The sequence below is a fragment of the Arctopsyche grandis genome, chromosome 9 (assembly GCF_051622035.1).
Source record: "Arctopsyche grandis isolate Sample6627 chromosome 9, ASM5162203v2, whole genome shotgun sequence".
Taxonomy (NCBI): domain Eukaryota; kingdom Metazoa; phylum Arthropoda; class Insecta; order Trichoptera; family Hydropsychidae; genus Arctopsyche; species Arctopsyche grandis.
Window position 1 is genome coordinate 26,657,158 of NC_135363.1, and position 16,518 is coordinate 26,673,675.

At 32.2% G+C, this 16,518-nt stretch overlaps 1 protein-coding gene across 1 annotated transcript; it reads right to left on the reverse strand.

The window, feature by feature from the left end:
* Nucleotides 1-2,667: 2,667 nt before the first annotated feature.
* LOC143916719 (uncharacterized) lies at nucleotides 2,668-13,856 on the reverse strand. The gene is made up of 4 exons (XM_077437943.1): nucleotides 13,797-13,856; nucleotides 12,836-12,896; nucleotides 5,177-5,205; nucleotides 2,668-5,090 (listed from the first exon to the last, which is right to left on the reverse strand). Exons 2-4 carry the CDS (start codon nucleotides 12,858-12,860, stop codon nucleotides 3,459-3,461), a joined length of 1,686 nt encoding a protein of 561 aa, XP_077294069.1. The 5' UTR covers nucleotides 12,861-12,896; nucleotides 13,797-13,856; the 3' UTR covers nucleotides 2,668-3,458.
* Nucleotides 13,857-16,518: the final 2,662 nt, after the last annotated feature.

The following is a 16,518-nucleotide window of genomic DNA, read 5'->3' on the forward strand; positions in this document are numbered from 1 at the left end:
CACTTTGAGTCCGGGGATTCTTAGCACCCCTGTTCCATTAAAGGGACACCGGTAATTCGAAGACGGACGCCGCGGATTTAGGTTTTCTTTTATGGTGGTTATACTAGGGATATGAAAGCACAGCAGTTTTCCCCACACATTCTGCTTCCTTCCACACCTTCTGCTTCCCACACCTTCTGCTCCGTAGAGTTCAAACCGATTGAGTGGCTGCCACGTCGCTTTGAATCTTTCATCTTTTGCCTTTTAGTATATTGCATATACTTCCACTGCGGATGGTACTGAAAAAGCTGCTGTCCACTACCAGGGATTTATTATAGAGTTTCCTTTTCTGGGAAAGGTGGTACCTTTCAAAACCGGGTTGTGCTTTTGATAAGCAGCGGCACTTACTCGCCGCTGACCTGACACCGTCATAGTGTTGTGTGACATTTTATAGTATTTTTATACTTTATATCATAATTAAAACGAATTTGAAATATCAGCAACTATAAACGTAAAATAAAAATATTTTTGTAATGTGGGGCATAATTATACGAAATACAATTTTGCAGTTTGGACGTGAGTTAAAAAAGTTGAGAGCCGCTGCTCTAGAGTAAAAAAAACTATGTAGAAGGGGAGGTACCTATAAGGGGAGGTACTACTTCCGGTGAACTTAAATTAAACAATTTAGACAGTAAACACATAAATGATTTAAACACCAAAGAAACTTTATCAGTGCTCGATTCCGAGTTCAAATTATTCAAAATTTCGATCACAAAACTTCACTTACTCTTAATACATACATACATACATACATACCTATTTAATACATATGCATATATGTACATACCTACATAGATAAAGTAAAAATACGAAGTTCCACTGAAACATATTAACTAGAAAACATGAGCAGATTTTGAACAAGTACAAATATACAATGTATGTATGTACACGTGAAAAACCTTTAGGTCAATCTTTTCAGCATGGTAAAACTTTTTCCAATTGAAAAAGTCTATCATATAATTTCGATGATTGTTACATTGCATTTTATACCTGCTAATAAAAATTTAACCAGCAGAATAGACTAATGGTTAGCATATAATGCTTTGAACATTGGTTAGCATAGTCACGGGTTTAAAGTTTGGTTATTTTTATGCGGTTTTAATATAATATTGTAAAAACATGTTTTTAATGTAAAATATGTGAATGAATATCTTTATTTAACTTGATAAGTTAGTTTCCAAGAAAAAAGTTAGTTTCCAAGAAATCATTATTCTCCGAAAGTATCTTAAAACATTCAATTTCAAAATAAACTTATGTTGATACTAAAGCTACAGTGGAATCGAAAGACGATTCAAATTGAATATAAATAAAACATGCTTACAAGTAAATTATCTCTGTGAGTTAAATTAATAAAAAGTTGTAGTCCCCATAGTAACAACTTAAGGCTTCGCAGCATCTTTAACTTTTTCCTCTATCTACATACATATGTAGTAACAATATATGAAATTTTGTGAACATGCAATATAAATTATAAATTTTATACAGTAATATTTTATTTTCAACCAGAAGTAGTACTTTTACTCTAGATAATCGAGGTTTTTTTATGCTTTTCTCAAAAACTGTATTGAACTAAAATTTCATACCTAGAAGTTTAAGTTTATTACCAAGTTAGATATAAAATTCGGTGAACTCCCAACCGAAAGTGGCGTTTACTCTTTTTCCATTTTTCTTCTATTATTTGTTTCGACCCTTTAAATACGTGTGCTCTTCATGAGGAAATTCAGGTATAATTCTTGTATTAAAGTGATGAAAATAAAAAATAAAAAAACCATCAAATAATAAACCGGATGTAGGAAAAGTCAAAAATGTTGTGACCACACGATTCTTTTAACACCACGTATTTAAGCTGAAAATGTGTACTTGTATTCTTTATGTATTTGCTTATAGTTGATAAGGTTTTGGCTAGATATTGTTAACCGGAAGTATTAATTTTTTTTAAAACAATATTTCATTATTTTATTTTTACCTTTAAAACTGTTTCTATCTTCTTTCTATTTTATATTTATAATATTTATAGTAATAAAAAAAATTAAATCTGACAAACGAAGGTAGAACTTTTGTCTTCGGTAAATTTCCCTACATTTGCGATCAATTTGTATCGAAAATGCTGGCCGGTATGTGTGAACGTGTATGTACATTCATACATACATACACATCTTTTATTATCAAATTTTGCTTTTTATACTTTTAATATTCCCCAAATATGTACATAGAAAAGTCATGGGTTAGTCACATCCGAATTTTTTTATCATGTTAATTAATAAAGCTCCGTAGTAGAAATAGAAATTTTAATTTATTAGTTATTAAAATTTTTATAAATTTTAATTTAATTTATTAGTAGTATGTATTTTAAAATTTTAATTTAATTTATTAGTAGTATGTACTAATAATAAAACAGAATATTAAAAAGGCTGTATGTTTTTTTCATTTGAGGGATATTAAATACGAATAAACTCTTTTATATATACATATATGTATGTAGGTTTATAAGCATGGTTTATTATCCATTGAATTTTTAAAGAATATTTAGATTGGAATATTTAAAAAAAAAAAGTTTGACCCAATTGAATATTTAATTGCAATTGATTGGGAATGTGAGTGTTTCGTTGTAATAAAATGACATATATTGTATCAAAAGGCTTTTCCTTTTATTATTGCAAATAAAAAAGTACAAAAAAAAAACACAAAAAATAATAATGTTCTAAGATTGAACACAAAAGTAAATGTATTATGTAGGTGTCTAAGAAGTAAATTACAAATTATATTTTACATTATTATTAAAAACACTACATTGGATTAAGCTTACACACATATTGTTTTTGTGATTAAAAATAATATAAAACGCAATGAAAAAAGAATATTAAAATCAATATGGCATTAAATAAATTTTGAAACAAAAAAAAAGCTAAATTAAAAAATCATATTTAATTATTTGTATATTATACAAATTTTGTCTTAATATTATGTCTTACATATAAAACAAAAAAATATGCATATAAATGGTAACCAATTTTGACTTACAAAATCTCTTTTCAATTATTTATAAAATGGTAACTGTAATAAATAAATGATGAACGATGCGCGAAATTCCAATATAACCTTACTGGCCGATGAAAACTACTAAAGTAATAATTTATTTACAATTGAAATATCGTTTTAAAGTAAATTTAAAGAGACTGCACCAACTGTGTTAATTTGTCACCGCTGGTGCTTTTTATTTTTAATAATTTGTAATATAAATATTTTTAAATTAATGTATCCGAACCGTGATCGTTGCCAAGTCAAGGATGCTTACTTTTATATTTCCATAAGACACATTTGTCGATTTTAATACACACAGGTTATTAAAATACTACAAGTTGCCGCTGAAGCAAAAAGTCAACATCCTCAAGTTGTTCGTGTTAAATCATTGAGCCGATTCAATTCCTTGGTGGAAGGTATTCTCTGTTGGGTTGTTGTGGGCTACCCGGGAATCCAGAATCGGATTGGGATGGGAAACTTCCAGGTTGGCTGGACCCAGGTCCCGATGGGAAGGCTGGTCCACTGGGAGTTCCAGATGGGTATCCTTGAGATCCTCCTTGAGATCCTCCTTGAGATCCTCCTTGAGATCCTCCTTGAGATCCAGGGTAGGATGAAGTGGGGCCTTGAGGTCCTGGGTACGAAGAAGACGGGGATCCTGGGAAAGACGACGAGGGGCCCTGCGATCCTGGGAAAGAAGAAGTTGGGCCCGAAGGTCCTTGAGATCCTGGATAAGGGGTTGAGGGACGAGGATAACCGCCAGCTGGGCTCGTAGTTCCAGTTGGATAGCCTTGCGAAGATCCTGGATAATCAGCATTTGGTCTTGTGGAGCTTGGATATCCACCTTGTGATCCTGGTCCTTGGGGACCTGATGGACCTTGGGGACCTGATGGACCTTGAGGTCCAGATGGTCCTTGTGGTCCGAATTGGCCTGGGAAGTTTGCTGATGGTCCTTGAGGTCCGGATTGTCCTGGGAAGTTTGCTGATGGTCCTTGAGGTCCAGACTGTCCTGGGTATCCAGCTTGTGGTCCTTGTGAGCCTGGGTAAGATTGTTGCTGGCTTCCGACTATTGAGTAGTCATACAAGTTAGCGTTGAGACCGAAGAAGCTAGGAGCAGAATTGCAATCGAACTGATTCCACCAGACGCATACGAAAAATTCTTGAGAGAAGATTGTACCATTGGGGCATAAGAAATCATATGTTTTGTTGTTGGAGCAGACGTGGAATATTTGACATTGAGCCTCAACGTCAGCATAATATCCAGGATATTGTTGGGCATCGCAGCTGAAAGACGTTTGAAAGACTTCGGAATAGATGGGATAATCACGCCCGGGTTCCCCAGGGATAGCTGAATAATCTCCATTGTCGTATGAACCATCATCGCCATCGTTTCCAAAGTTAGATCCAGACTGTCCACCTTGAGGGAATCCACCGAAAGATCCTCCAGTTCCACCTTGAGGATAGTCAGCACCTGTTACGCCTCCTTGGGGGAATCCTGGCGCGGGTCTGGTTGGTCCTGTAGGTCCGGAAGGTCCTTGAGGATATCCACCAACACTACCAGTCGATCCACCTTGAGGGAATGGACGTTGAGATCCTTGGGGTCCTTGAGGATATCCGCCAGCACTGCTGGTCGATCCACCTTGAGGGAATGGACGTTGAGATCCTTGGGGTCCTTGAGGATATCCAGCTGGTCCACTAGGACCTGACGGCTTCTGTCCACCTTGAGGTCCTTGAGGATATCCACTACCGGATGGTCCTGATGGTCCCGAAGGGAATCCTTGAGGTCTGCCGGGTTGGCTGTCGCTCTGTGAACCGAATGATGGTCCTTGTGGCCTTCCTGATGGGTATCCAGTAGAACCAGGAGATGATCCACCGAAGGGTGTGCTGGATCCGGGGTATGATGGAGTCGATGGGTAAGCTTGAGTTCCAATGGGAGAAGAACCTGGGAATCCACTGCTGGATCCACCTGGCCGAGGAGAGGATGGTCCGCCTAAGGGTTTGCTCGGTCTGTCATAATTGTATCCATTTTGACCCTAAACATATAATAAATTATTTATAAATACTATAAAAATATAATATATTGCTGATAAAAATTGAAAATATTATAAACATCACTCACATGTACGGTTGCACTAACGGCAAAAAGCACTGCAAAAATAATTGAAATGTTAGAATACATAAACATATATGTATGTATGTATGTATGTATGTTCATATATAATGGAATACAACAGTAAAATGTGAAGATGTGTTTCTAAAGATAATTCTGCTGCTTACTTAAGGATACATCAGTGAAAAGAAAAGGACAATGATTAATAAGTTTGTATAGATTTTCTTATGAAAACACCACAATAATTTAGTTAAATTAAAATATAAATTAAAAATGTATGTATGTAGAAAAATATTCATTTAAACTGAGTATTATTTTTATCTAACTAATGACTATATCGTTGAATTACTCCAATTTAATTGAGAAAAACGAATATAATTTTCGATTTTTTTTAGAGATTGAAGTAAAAACCTTTCGTATTGGCTCGCATATTTGTAGAAGGTACATATTTAGTAATGTAGAATATTTATACTAATTTTGACTCACTTTATTAAATGACTGCTTATAAATTTAAGGTTGAACTATTTTTATTGTGCTATATTGCAATGTTAGGTATTTAAAATAATGACTTATTTAAAAGCAAACAATGCCAACAAAGATTTCAATAGAATATCGCTTCAATTTCTTCATTACAAATTTATAAAACGAACCTTGATTTTACCTCAAAAATGCAAATCAAATACTCATTAATGCAAGCTTCCTTCCAATAACAAGAACTGAATTGTTCTTATGAATATAAATTAAATATTTGTATATATATATATATATATATATATATATATATATATATATATATATATATATATATATATATTGAATACGACCTTTATGTCATCAAGATAGAGATCGTTAACAAAACGATTGTATTTACATTTCACACAATACGAACCACACCAAATAAATCACAATTGTATTAAAAATGAATTAACAATACGAACCAACAACAATAATTAATATTGTGATCGAATTACATGCGGATGAGTGAAACCACCTTCGTACAACCTTCCTTTTATTATCATTATACCATACATATTTAGAAAAAAAAATAACGAACGGCTACGAATGTGTATGCCTGCATAAAATGTCGAAATTCGACATGAATATGATGTGCGAATTGAAAATTGCATCAGAAGATTAAAACGACCGCAGCCGTATGTAATCTGTAATAATGCATTCACACAATGGCACACTCGAAGATCGGATCTTTGCACAACAATAATGGCACAAAGAAACGCGAACCACTTCTCTCTAGACTTAGGAGATGGAACACGACCGAAAGTGCCTTTTTGCTCAGAACGTTCTCCTTTCAAGACAATTTGACCGGATTGATTGTTAAATAATTGCGCACACGAGAGAAAATACCCTGTGAAACGTCAATTTATTCCACTGTTGCTTTACTGCATCTCGCAATATTATTATAGTATGCAAACCCGTGTGGATATTAAGCAAGCAAACACGTCAACCTTACCTCTGATAACTAAAATATAAAACTTTATAAAAGTATTTTCATAACAAAGTATAAAATGCATTAATATACAGATTTATTTTTGGAACAGGATTTGTTTCCTTTTTTTGTATATAATATACCTACATATAACTCTATATAAGTCAATGTTCTATTAATACAAATCCAGATTACAAACTGTAATTTATATACATACATATGTATCTATTTTGATCAGTGCTCCTAGTTTATCTTGAGATACATTTGGAATCTTTGGATAATATTGGAATGCTAGAAAGATATTTTTTGGACAGTGTTTCATATATGTAAATTCTATCCAGATATAACCGAAAAAGTTAAATAGGAAAATATTAGACTGGATTTAGTAATACTGAGCTTTGCCGCTTTAGAAATGGTTGAATACCGCAACCCTTCAATTTACAAGAAAATCCTCTTCCAACTATGCTATCTTAATCACTGCTGTGTTTCGATTTAAAAGCAGTGCAGCTGTTGCAATTTGTCTACACGATTACTCTTATCAGCGGAGTCAAGTTTGGAATCTGACTAGCTACTGCCGATCTCGGATGGTATATGTAATGGATTGTGAAGATTCTGAGGATGACGCCAAGCAACGATGATTAAAAACCGATCCGAAGTCACGATTCGGCTTATGCTGAACGTACAACAACCACCTGAGGGCTATCTCTAACGATCAACTAACCTTTCTTCCTATACTTAAGTCCATTTCGATCCGTGTAATGAGACGTTTATGAACGTGGCACGAGTGAAAATATTTGTCTTGTATATATGTAAGTGAATGATTGAATAATCCGTCGATAAGGATTTCAAAGTTTCGTATGTCAGCATACAACAGGTAGCTATGTTTACAATTGCGATCGACATTTGACACCGATCCGTTGCATTTGCGTTCGTGGAAAACGGATGTAAATGAAGCCTGAGAATATGCGGCATTAGTGAGACGATATGCGGTTAACGAATAAACTCGTACAGCGAACGATACCTGTGTACATTGTACATACATAGGTACATTTACACGGCAGACGAGCATCGTTGAAGTTAAGAATCGTCACGACTGAGTTGTGTGTAGCGATGTGGTATTTTAAGGTATTTTCAATTGCAAAATTTTGCCGATCCTCTTCTTCGTTTTTAAAATTTTGAAAAATCAAGAAGGAGACGACCCACGACTTTGATGTTCAACGTAGAAGTCATGAAATACTTCAAGTATACATATTTTAATTCAAGCTCTATATTTTAATTCTGTATCAATTTAGATCAATGCTATTGCTTTATCTTGAAATATGTGCACTTTGTTAGAAATATTTGTTAGAATATTAGAAAATTGTTTTTTTGGAAACGGTTAGTGGTTAGTGTTTTTTTTTGTTTGGGGTGAAATCAGCATGAATATTTAAATAAATTTAAGTCGAAATACTATGATAAGAATAAGATGTACTAATATTTAGTATAATAAGAGAACTTTGATGTAAATATAAAATGACAAAATTTCTATTCAAATGTACATAAATATGTATGACGTGAAAAGAAACATCGACGCGCCCGTATATTTGAAACCCAAGTACGAACAATTTCATCAATTCAATTTCAAATTAGATAAAAACTACTCACAACATTGTGTTGTAGCAATCAGCTGCATCAAATCAAATCCCAATGCACTAACGCATCTTCGAAGAGTGCAATTGGCACATTCTAACCTTCCGCGTTTGTGTTAATCGCAATTAAATTACCGCGCTCGCACCGCGTATTTCGTCACACGCTACATACAATACCGTTCAAGGATTTCACGTCGAACATCCCTTTTAATGAATTTTCAAAAACACACATGCACACTCCGGTAGAGCAAAAGTAATGGCAGACGCATTATCTGTCATTACGGGAAAAACGCATATCGTTATCATTATATTATCCGGTGAAGGATAATTGCGGACGAACCCCTCGCGGCGGCCTTCTTGCGAAAATTTTGCACCACTGAATCGGGTCGATTGTGCAACGCGAGCGCGAGAAAAAAATCGGCACAAAGGAAACCTTATTAGGTTTTCGCTTCGTGATACTGTCGATATGGAAAAGACGAAATGTGGCGTCGAAATTTCGAGCTTCGAAAGTGAAATCTTTCCCACTCGCAGCATAATCCAATCTGTGAATGAATGAAGCGCACGTGACGAACGCATCAAGACTACAAAAAATCATGAGATACATACTCAAACTTAAATCTGGTATGTGTGTCATGAGGTAACATATATATTTTTTTTTTTCGCTAATTTTTGTTTCAGACGATACGGTCGAAAAAATGGCATTGTAACGAGACGTCAAAACTAACGACGCAGACTGTAGTTAAATTTCCCAATGAAAATGTACTGACATTTATTTTAAATGTATCTTATGAAAATTGCCGTTTGCGCAAAGATCGTTTCGAGGATGTCGCGCATATTAAATTTTATATACACACAGTGATCCGTAAAAATCGTGCGAAATGAGCAGATTCCATCTGAGCGTATCGCTTTAGCGTAATTTTGCAACATTTCGCGAATGATGGCTTTAAAGCGTCCGTTGCGCCAATTTCCCCCCTTTGTTAATTTTCCCAATAGATCCATTGTTAAGTGAAGATTTCAAATATCAAACAAAAATTACTATTGACTAACGTGTAAGACACTTTTAATCATCCTTATCGCTTTGTAAACGTTTAGCAACAATTCGCTACGACTGTCTAACATCCACATAATCACGAAAAAAGTCAATATTACACACACTTTTGAACGAAATACTATGGGGTAATTTAATAGGAATTTTCGTACGGCCTTGCAGGTGAAAAATCTCGTGTGAACATTGCCAGTAAAAAATCATCAATTTTGCATCAAGCCAACGATTAGTTCGAAATTTGTCCCGTTTGCGTACTTAAAGTCGGGTTTTTTTTTGCAACAGAATTGCCATTGTTGTCGATGCGAACTGTAAGGAGGCAATGGTCTTGTGTAGAGACAGACGGACGGACGAGCCCCGGTCGACAAACCGTGTGGCGAATTTAAAATGGTCAATTAATTTTTATTGTGTTACGATCGACCTTACATTAATTATTCCGGACACCTACCTTTCAGAATTTTCACACTTTGCGTACGGCTTTAATGTCGTGGAAAAACAATTAATTTTCCACGCACACTATGCTAATTGTTAACTGCGATAGCTACACCATAAATTCATCAAACCTTCAAGGATGGATAAAAAGCTCGCTTTGAAACAGACAGCTTACTTTCAAATGTAGTCTTCACACAATAGAGAAGTTTTGAGCTCTCGCTAGAATAATAATTTACTTACACATATTATTATTAATAACTTACTTATACATATTATTGAACTTGACTTGTTTTAAGCATAACATGAAATCTGCATTTTATATACATATTTACATATAATATTTAAACTAAAAATAATATATAATTTTGGTATAATCGATTTCTATGAAAACTGTGCCCTATTCAATTGAACTCTATCACATATTTGTAAATAATAATCAAAAATATGTGACTGATATATGTAGTTAGTAATACATGCATTTATATGAAATTTTAATTATAATATGCGATTAATATTTACACTATAAAAGCTTGAGATATATCATAAGATTAATTAAATAATAAATTGTTATATCCTTAAGAAATTTGACTATTAATTTATCTTAACACTCGATAAATCCGAAAAACTATTATTAGCAGAAAATAAGTATTATATTAAAATAAAGTCATTCGACAAGACTTTTGATTAAATTTTCCGATTTTTAGTGGTTTTAGTAAGTTCGAATTTTAAAGATTTTTGAGTTTCAAGTTTGATTGCGGTTCAACGTTTTCATATTATATAAATGAATTTTCTAGACTACGAATAAATTGAAAAATATTACTAAAAATTTAAACAGTAATTACTATTCTATATACTAATTTACGAAAATTCGCAACAAAAGAAGATTCTCATATGGAGGACCAACAATTAGCCGTATTGTTATTTTTCTAACTAAATAATGAATTTACAAATGCAACAGCGTGATCTCAATTAATAAACGAAGCACCACGTGCAAAACAATGGCTATAAAAATGTTGGGAACGACCGACTGACGCAATGACTTTAACATTGCCATATCACTCGTTGCAGAACCCTTTGTCCGCATCTTATCTACCACTCAGATCTCATATTATATTTTCCCATTTGATACTACGAGCAATACACAAAACACACGTTCGAACACGAGTCAAAACCGATCGATAAGCATCAAATTCGATAATGCATATAATCGCGGTGTCATCAATAAAAAAAGAAAGGTTTCGTTGCGACGAGTGTTTTGTAACGGTTAGGTTACTGGTTTGAGGTAGATGCAGTTAAAGTTTACTGCGCTTTGATTGCACGCATAAGACGAGTTTTCCACGTTCGATTTTCCGTTTGCGCGAGCCCTTGAGGCTTTTCTTTCGCAAGTGCCATTTACAAATTGCAGTCGGAATTGCATACATACGTTCATCTGATGTGTTGTTTGTTTCGTTTTTTTTTTTGATCTCTCGGCACGTTCAGATAGACACGCACCTTGCCCGGAATTCGATCCGCAACCGATAGCCTCGAGCGTGATGTATGACCGATTGTTTGAGAGCCATTAACACTCTGAAGAGCCGAACGGATGAAAACAAAACCCTTGGAAAATTCGACGCATAACTTTGTACTATGAAGTAAAATTTATACAATCGATATTAATGCATATTCATAAGGCTTGTTTTGTTATGAGATTCAAGCCAACTGACAGCCGATGTAAAGAGTTCAAATATCGATGGAAATTAGTCAAAAAAAAAAAACAATTTAAGATATTTTTATGTAAAATTTCCAACTTGAAGATAATATTATATTTTGGTTGAAAATTTATATTAAATTTGAGCTTTATTATTGAACAGTAACAATGAAAAGAGTCTCTAAATTTTATAACTTATATATTCAGCAAGTTTTTTCAAATAAAAATATTCAAATATTTTTATTAGGTCATATTATAGTTATTAATTGTACCTGTACTATTTTTGGTTTTCAATATTATATTTAGCCAGTTTTTAAATAAATAAATAAAACATTCATTACCCTAAGATAACAGACTACTAAAAACTAATTGAATTATTTCCTTTTATTTTTAATCGGAAAATTTATATTTATTCATTTAAATAATATAAGTATAAATGATTTGACATTAAAACGTACCACCAATGTTAATAAAAAGTATTCTTTAAACAAATATGCATGCTATCAATATTAAATTGCGTATTAACTTCTTAAATTGCTTATTTTCATAGTAAAAAATCCCCAAAATACACAGACACACACACACATTTTTTCTATATCATGAAAACGTGATCAGTAATCGATTCTAAGTTCGAATCAGTCAAAATCTCGAGTTCGAATTTTCGAATGAATGATCACAAAACTTCATCTATTGTTACTACGTACATAGATAAAGTAAAAATGCGTTTATATGTTAATAATTTATAACTACTCTTATCGCCTAGTATTTAAATTCTCCAATATATGTGTAACATATTTAAAAACTTGATAAACCATTTCAAGAATAGCGTCTAAGTTTTATTATTGATTGAAACTAAAGTACGTAATGTAATAAATAAAACCGTCCCATATAAATTTATTGTCAATACCGAGTGAAATTCAATACATATTTTACACGCATGTCACAATATAATAATATCGAAGAATACACGGAAATAGAATGAGACATTACAAGATCTTTATAGACGATACTATTTTACGTTCTCCGACTATAAAGATGAAATGACAATAAAAGCGCACGCAATTCTTCTATGCGAAATGGAAACAAAAGCACGCATAAGTGCTTTTGAACCGATGGACATTTGTATTAAGTCGACCTCACGAGCGTGAGGAAATGCAAATAGAACTCGTAAGCAACGCGTGTAAAGAAAATGTAGATTGAAAAAAATCACATACGATATCAAAATGCATCATTGTGATCGATGACCCGATTCTTTACCGCATGAAAATTTCCATACTAGCGAGGCGAACACAACTGGGCCGAGATGCGCTCGCTATTTTTCCATGCAAATTTTCATCTTATGAATGCAAATTTTTATAGGAAACTTGTTCGTATGTCTTTTTTTTTTTCTATTGATTTTTTGTAAGTATGTATGTATGTGTTAGTGAAATCTTACCGAAAAACACTGAAAAATGACGCATATTGTTGGTGCTTAGTCTTCTTTAAATCAAATTCCACTGCAAATAAAAATGCAATTTAATTATGATTTGAATACACAAACTTTCCAAATTGAATTTTCAACATTTCAAACAGAAATGTTGAATAAAAGATATCGGCGTTAATTAAATAGTCCTATAATCTACTATTCTATTGCACATATGTATGTACATACTAGTGAATACAAATGTATATCAATATGTATAATTGATTATTTTTAATTAATTTTAATTTTAATTCATAATCTGAATGTTTAAACATATGTTTTAAACATATGGTATTAATTTTAACGAAATTTTTACAAAAATTCCCCGGAAAAATCATATGAATATTTAATTCAATATTATAAAGTTTATATACACATATTTTCAGCTAAAAATTTTGTAAATAATTCTAACATTCTAAATCTTTTTTAGTTACTATACATAGCGAATTTTGTTACAAAATCTATAACGATTCAACTCTTATTCATTGAAATAATATAAAACAATAAAATATGTTTCAACCCCGAATATTCTCCCTTAAATTATTTAAATTTAAACAAATGTGTATCATTAGTTTTAAATTTTTAAACTTATATAATAAATATAGCCTAAAAATGCTTGACAAGTTCAATAACGATGATCCTTTATGTATAAAAACAATTAAAAATGAGACAGTTTGAACGCAACCCCATGCAATAAAAATTTATATATTAAAATATATCGAACTATCACTACTGTACAAAATTGATTTAATATAAATGCATCACTCCCTTGAATATATTCTTATCACGATAAGGGTTGAGAAACAACACTTCAACCGAACTACATATACTATTTAAGCCAATCCAATGGCGGCGAGCAAAATCCAACACCAACCCTTACAGCGAGCTCAAACGCCCCAAGGGTTGATTCAACACCGTTGGTTCGACAACTCACCTCGTCAATGATCGAGTGGTAAAACCGAGAGGTTATTTTGTTAGTCAAACGTGAACTGACGTCTGTGAGTTGCAGCAGCCAGCATTTATACGCTGCGTCGTGGGTACCGCGGGGTTACGTCGTCTCCGTCGACAAAACGGGGTGGTGGTGGAGGATCATCGTCACCAGCATCATGGTAAAAGTATGGGTGTGTATGGTGTGTGTATGTGTGTTATGTAAGGCCTCGGATCATCCACGAAAGCGAGACAAAGGTATCAAAGCCGTGCCGAGAAGAAATGTTACTAATCGGTGGCCAATGCTCGGTGTGGTGTAGGAACGTTGCAATGCAGAGCGATTGCCTATACATATGTATTGATTTTCCTTTTAGTTATTCAAATTGCACATATTTTAATGAATGAGTTCAGTTTGGGTTTTAAATTGTTTCAGTGGTAGTGCGTTTCAATTAGGAATGTCTTTTATCGATTGTATTATTAATATTTCATTCACCACTAATATTTAATATACCGGACACATATGTATGCATACATTAGAGATTGAAATACCGGTTGAATACGTGAATTAGGTACATATACAAGCATAATATTACATTGATTCCGATTTTTAAATGTTTTTTATTATAACTAAATTATGTTCACAATCCATCTTACATCTATTTTAATAGCTGCTGATCTACTGATTATTTTCTATTATGCAATTTTAATTTAATTTTGTTAGTAATCATAGTATTATATTATTCTAATGTTAATGTACAGCGTAATAGGAAAAATAGCTCAAAAACCTATTTACAGTTCTTTTAAATGCTTATAATATCTAATACATAATATTAATTAAAGATTCTTTAAAGTCGACGATCTAAAGCAGATTGTATTTAGGCAATCTGTGTTTATACCTGAATGGTATAGACTTTTTTTTTGTATTCACCGAGACTCTTCACAAGTGTGTTAGTATTGTTATTAGTGATTCTGTCATAGAATCTACTGGTTATTTTGTTAGCAATGTCTGTAATAAACGGAATATTATTTATGGCATGCAGTTTTTCAAGTTAGTATATATGGGTGTATTATAAATTATTTTTAGGGAATTATTTTGTATTGGAAAGGTTTGTATTCGAGTATAATATTACATTAAAATTCGTATTTTAGTCTGAAATTTGTTTATTTTCTGTATTGAATGTGGAAATTTCAATTTGGCAAATTCACTAGCACAGACTAAGCAAATTGTAATAAACGGAATCAGACAGTTGTTTCAATTGTGATCCAAATTTTCAAATGTTTCAAATTCTAAATAAATAGAAATGAATGGTTAAAACGTAAATAAAAATAAAAAATGGAATTAATTAATTATTATGAATAAAATTTAATGTATTTGCATATATGATTTCACCTGAGATTTATTTTTAATTATTTACGATTCAATCTACATGTGTAGATTAACGTTTTTAGGAAAAATAACCACACACAGTTATCTAATCCACGTATTATTTTCATTTACCGGTAAATACGGGTATACCGATAATAGGAAAAGTCATTTAGCATTTACCGATTTGTGAAATTTAATGGTAAATTGCAATCCCTAATGTAAAATTATGTATACATAGTTTACAAGAAAGCAAGAATATACATATGAGCCGTTATATTTTAAATTGGCTCCACTTCATTTCCACTTCATGAAGTCCACTTCGTTTCCATAAATATTCCGTTTTACAATATTTAAAAATACTGGTGGCTTGTAATAAACTTATTCTGCCTTTTTGAGATTCTGGATATATCGAAAAGTAGTGATAAAAATTTTTCAATTAAGTCAAAATGAAATAGTGTTTTTGGAACTGAAAATTGGACGTCATTCACGTTAAAAAAACGGCTCATATATTGGTTTAAGCTATTAAAAATCTATTTCTAAAACGAATTGGGGCTACCTGTAATTGCTATACTCCAATTTGAAAATAAAACTATAGTAAATAATATCAATATTAATATTTCTTGTGATAACTACCATATTACCGAATAATTCATATGTATGTATGTCGATTCTGAAAGGTTTAAATTTAATTAATAATAATAATTTATTTTAATGACTAAAAGTATTTGAGTAATAACAAAACTAATAAGGAATAGTATGATAAAATTTATCGAAACACATACATACATTCATCAAAATCAATGTCTGATTTACTTTTTGACACAATTTTAAAAATTTATTTTATTACAGTTTTTCATTTATATTATTACTGTTTTTCAATATTTTAATATGATTTTGTAACTAAATGTTGTGAAATAAATCACTTGAAATCTGATTCCATTTTGAATTTGTTGACAATTTCCGTTATTTCAATTCCTATCACTCTAATCTTTTAAAAACTACTTCCATGCTTTTATAAGATTGGGCTTTTGATTATTTTGAAAATAAATTCAATTGCCAATGTTTGAAAATTATTAAAATTAATTCCCTCAATTACAATTGCAAATTCACATCAACAACGTAGCAAGTGAAAGAAACAGTCGATAGTATATTTAACACACTTAGATTGGTTGTACATATGCTGTTTATATTTTTAACATGTTGACCCATGTTAGTTAAGGAATCTCAATCTAACCTTGCTTTTCCTTTTTCTTTTGAAGAACCTTTAATTTTAATTTGTTCATTCGATACAAACACACAACAAAGGTATTAAGAAAAATTTTGGAAAACTCATAGGCACCAAAACCGAATTTCCCACACACAT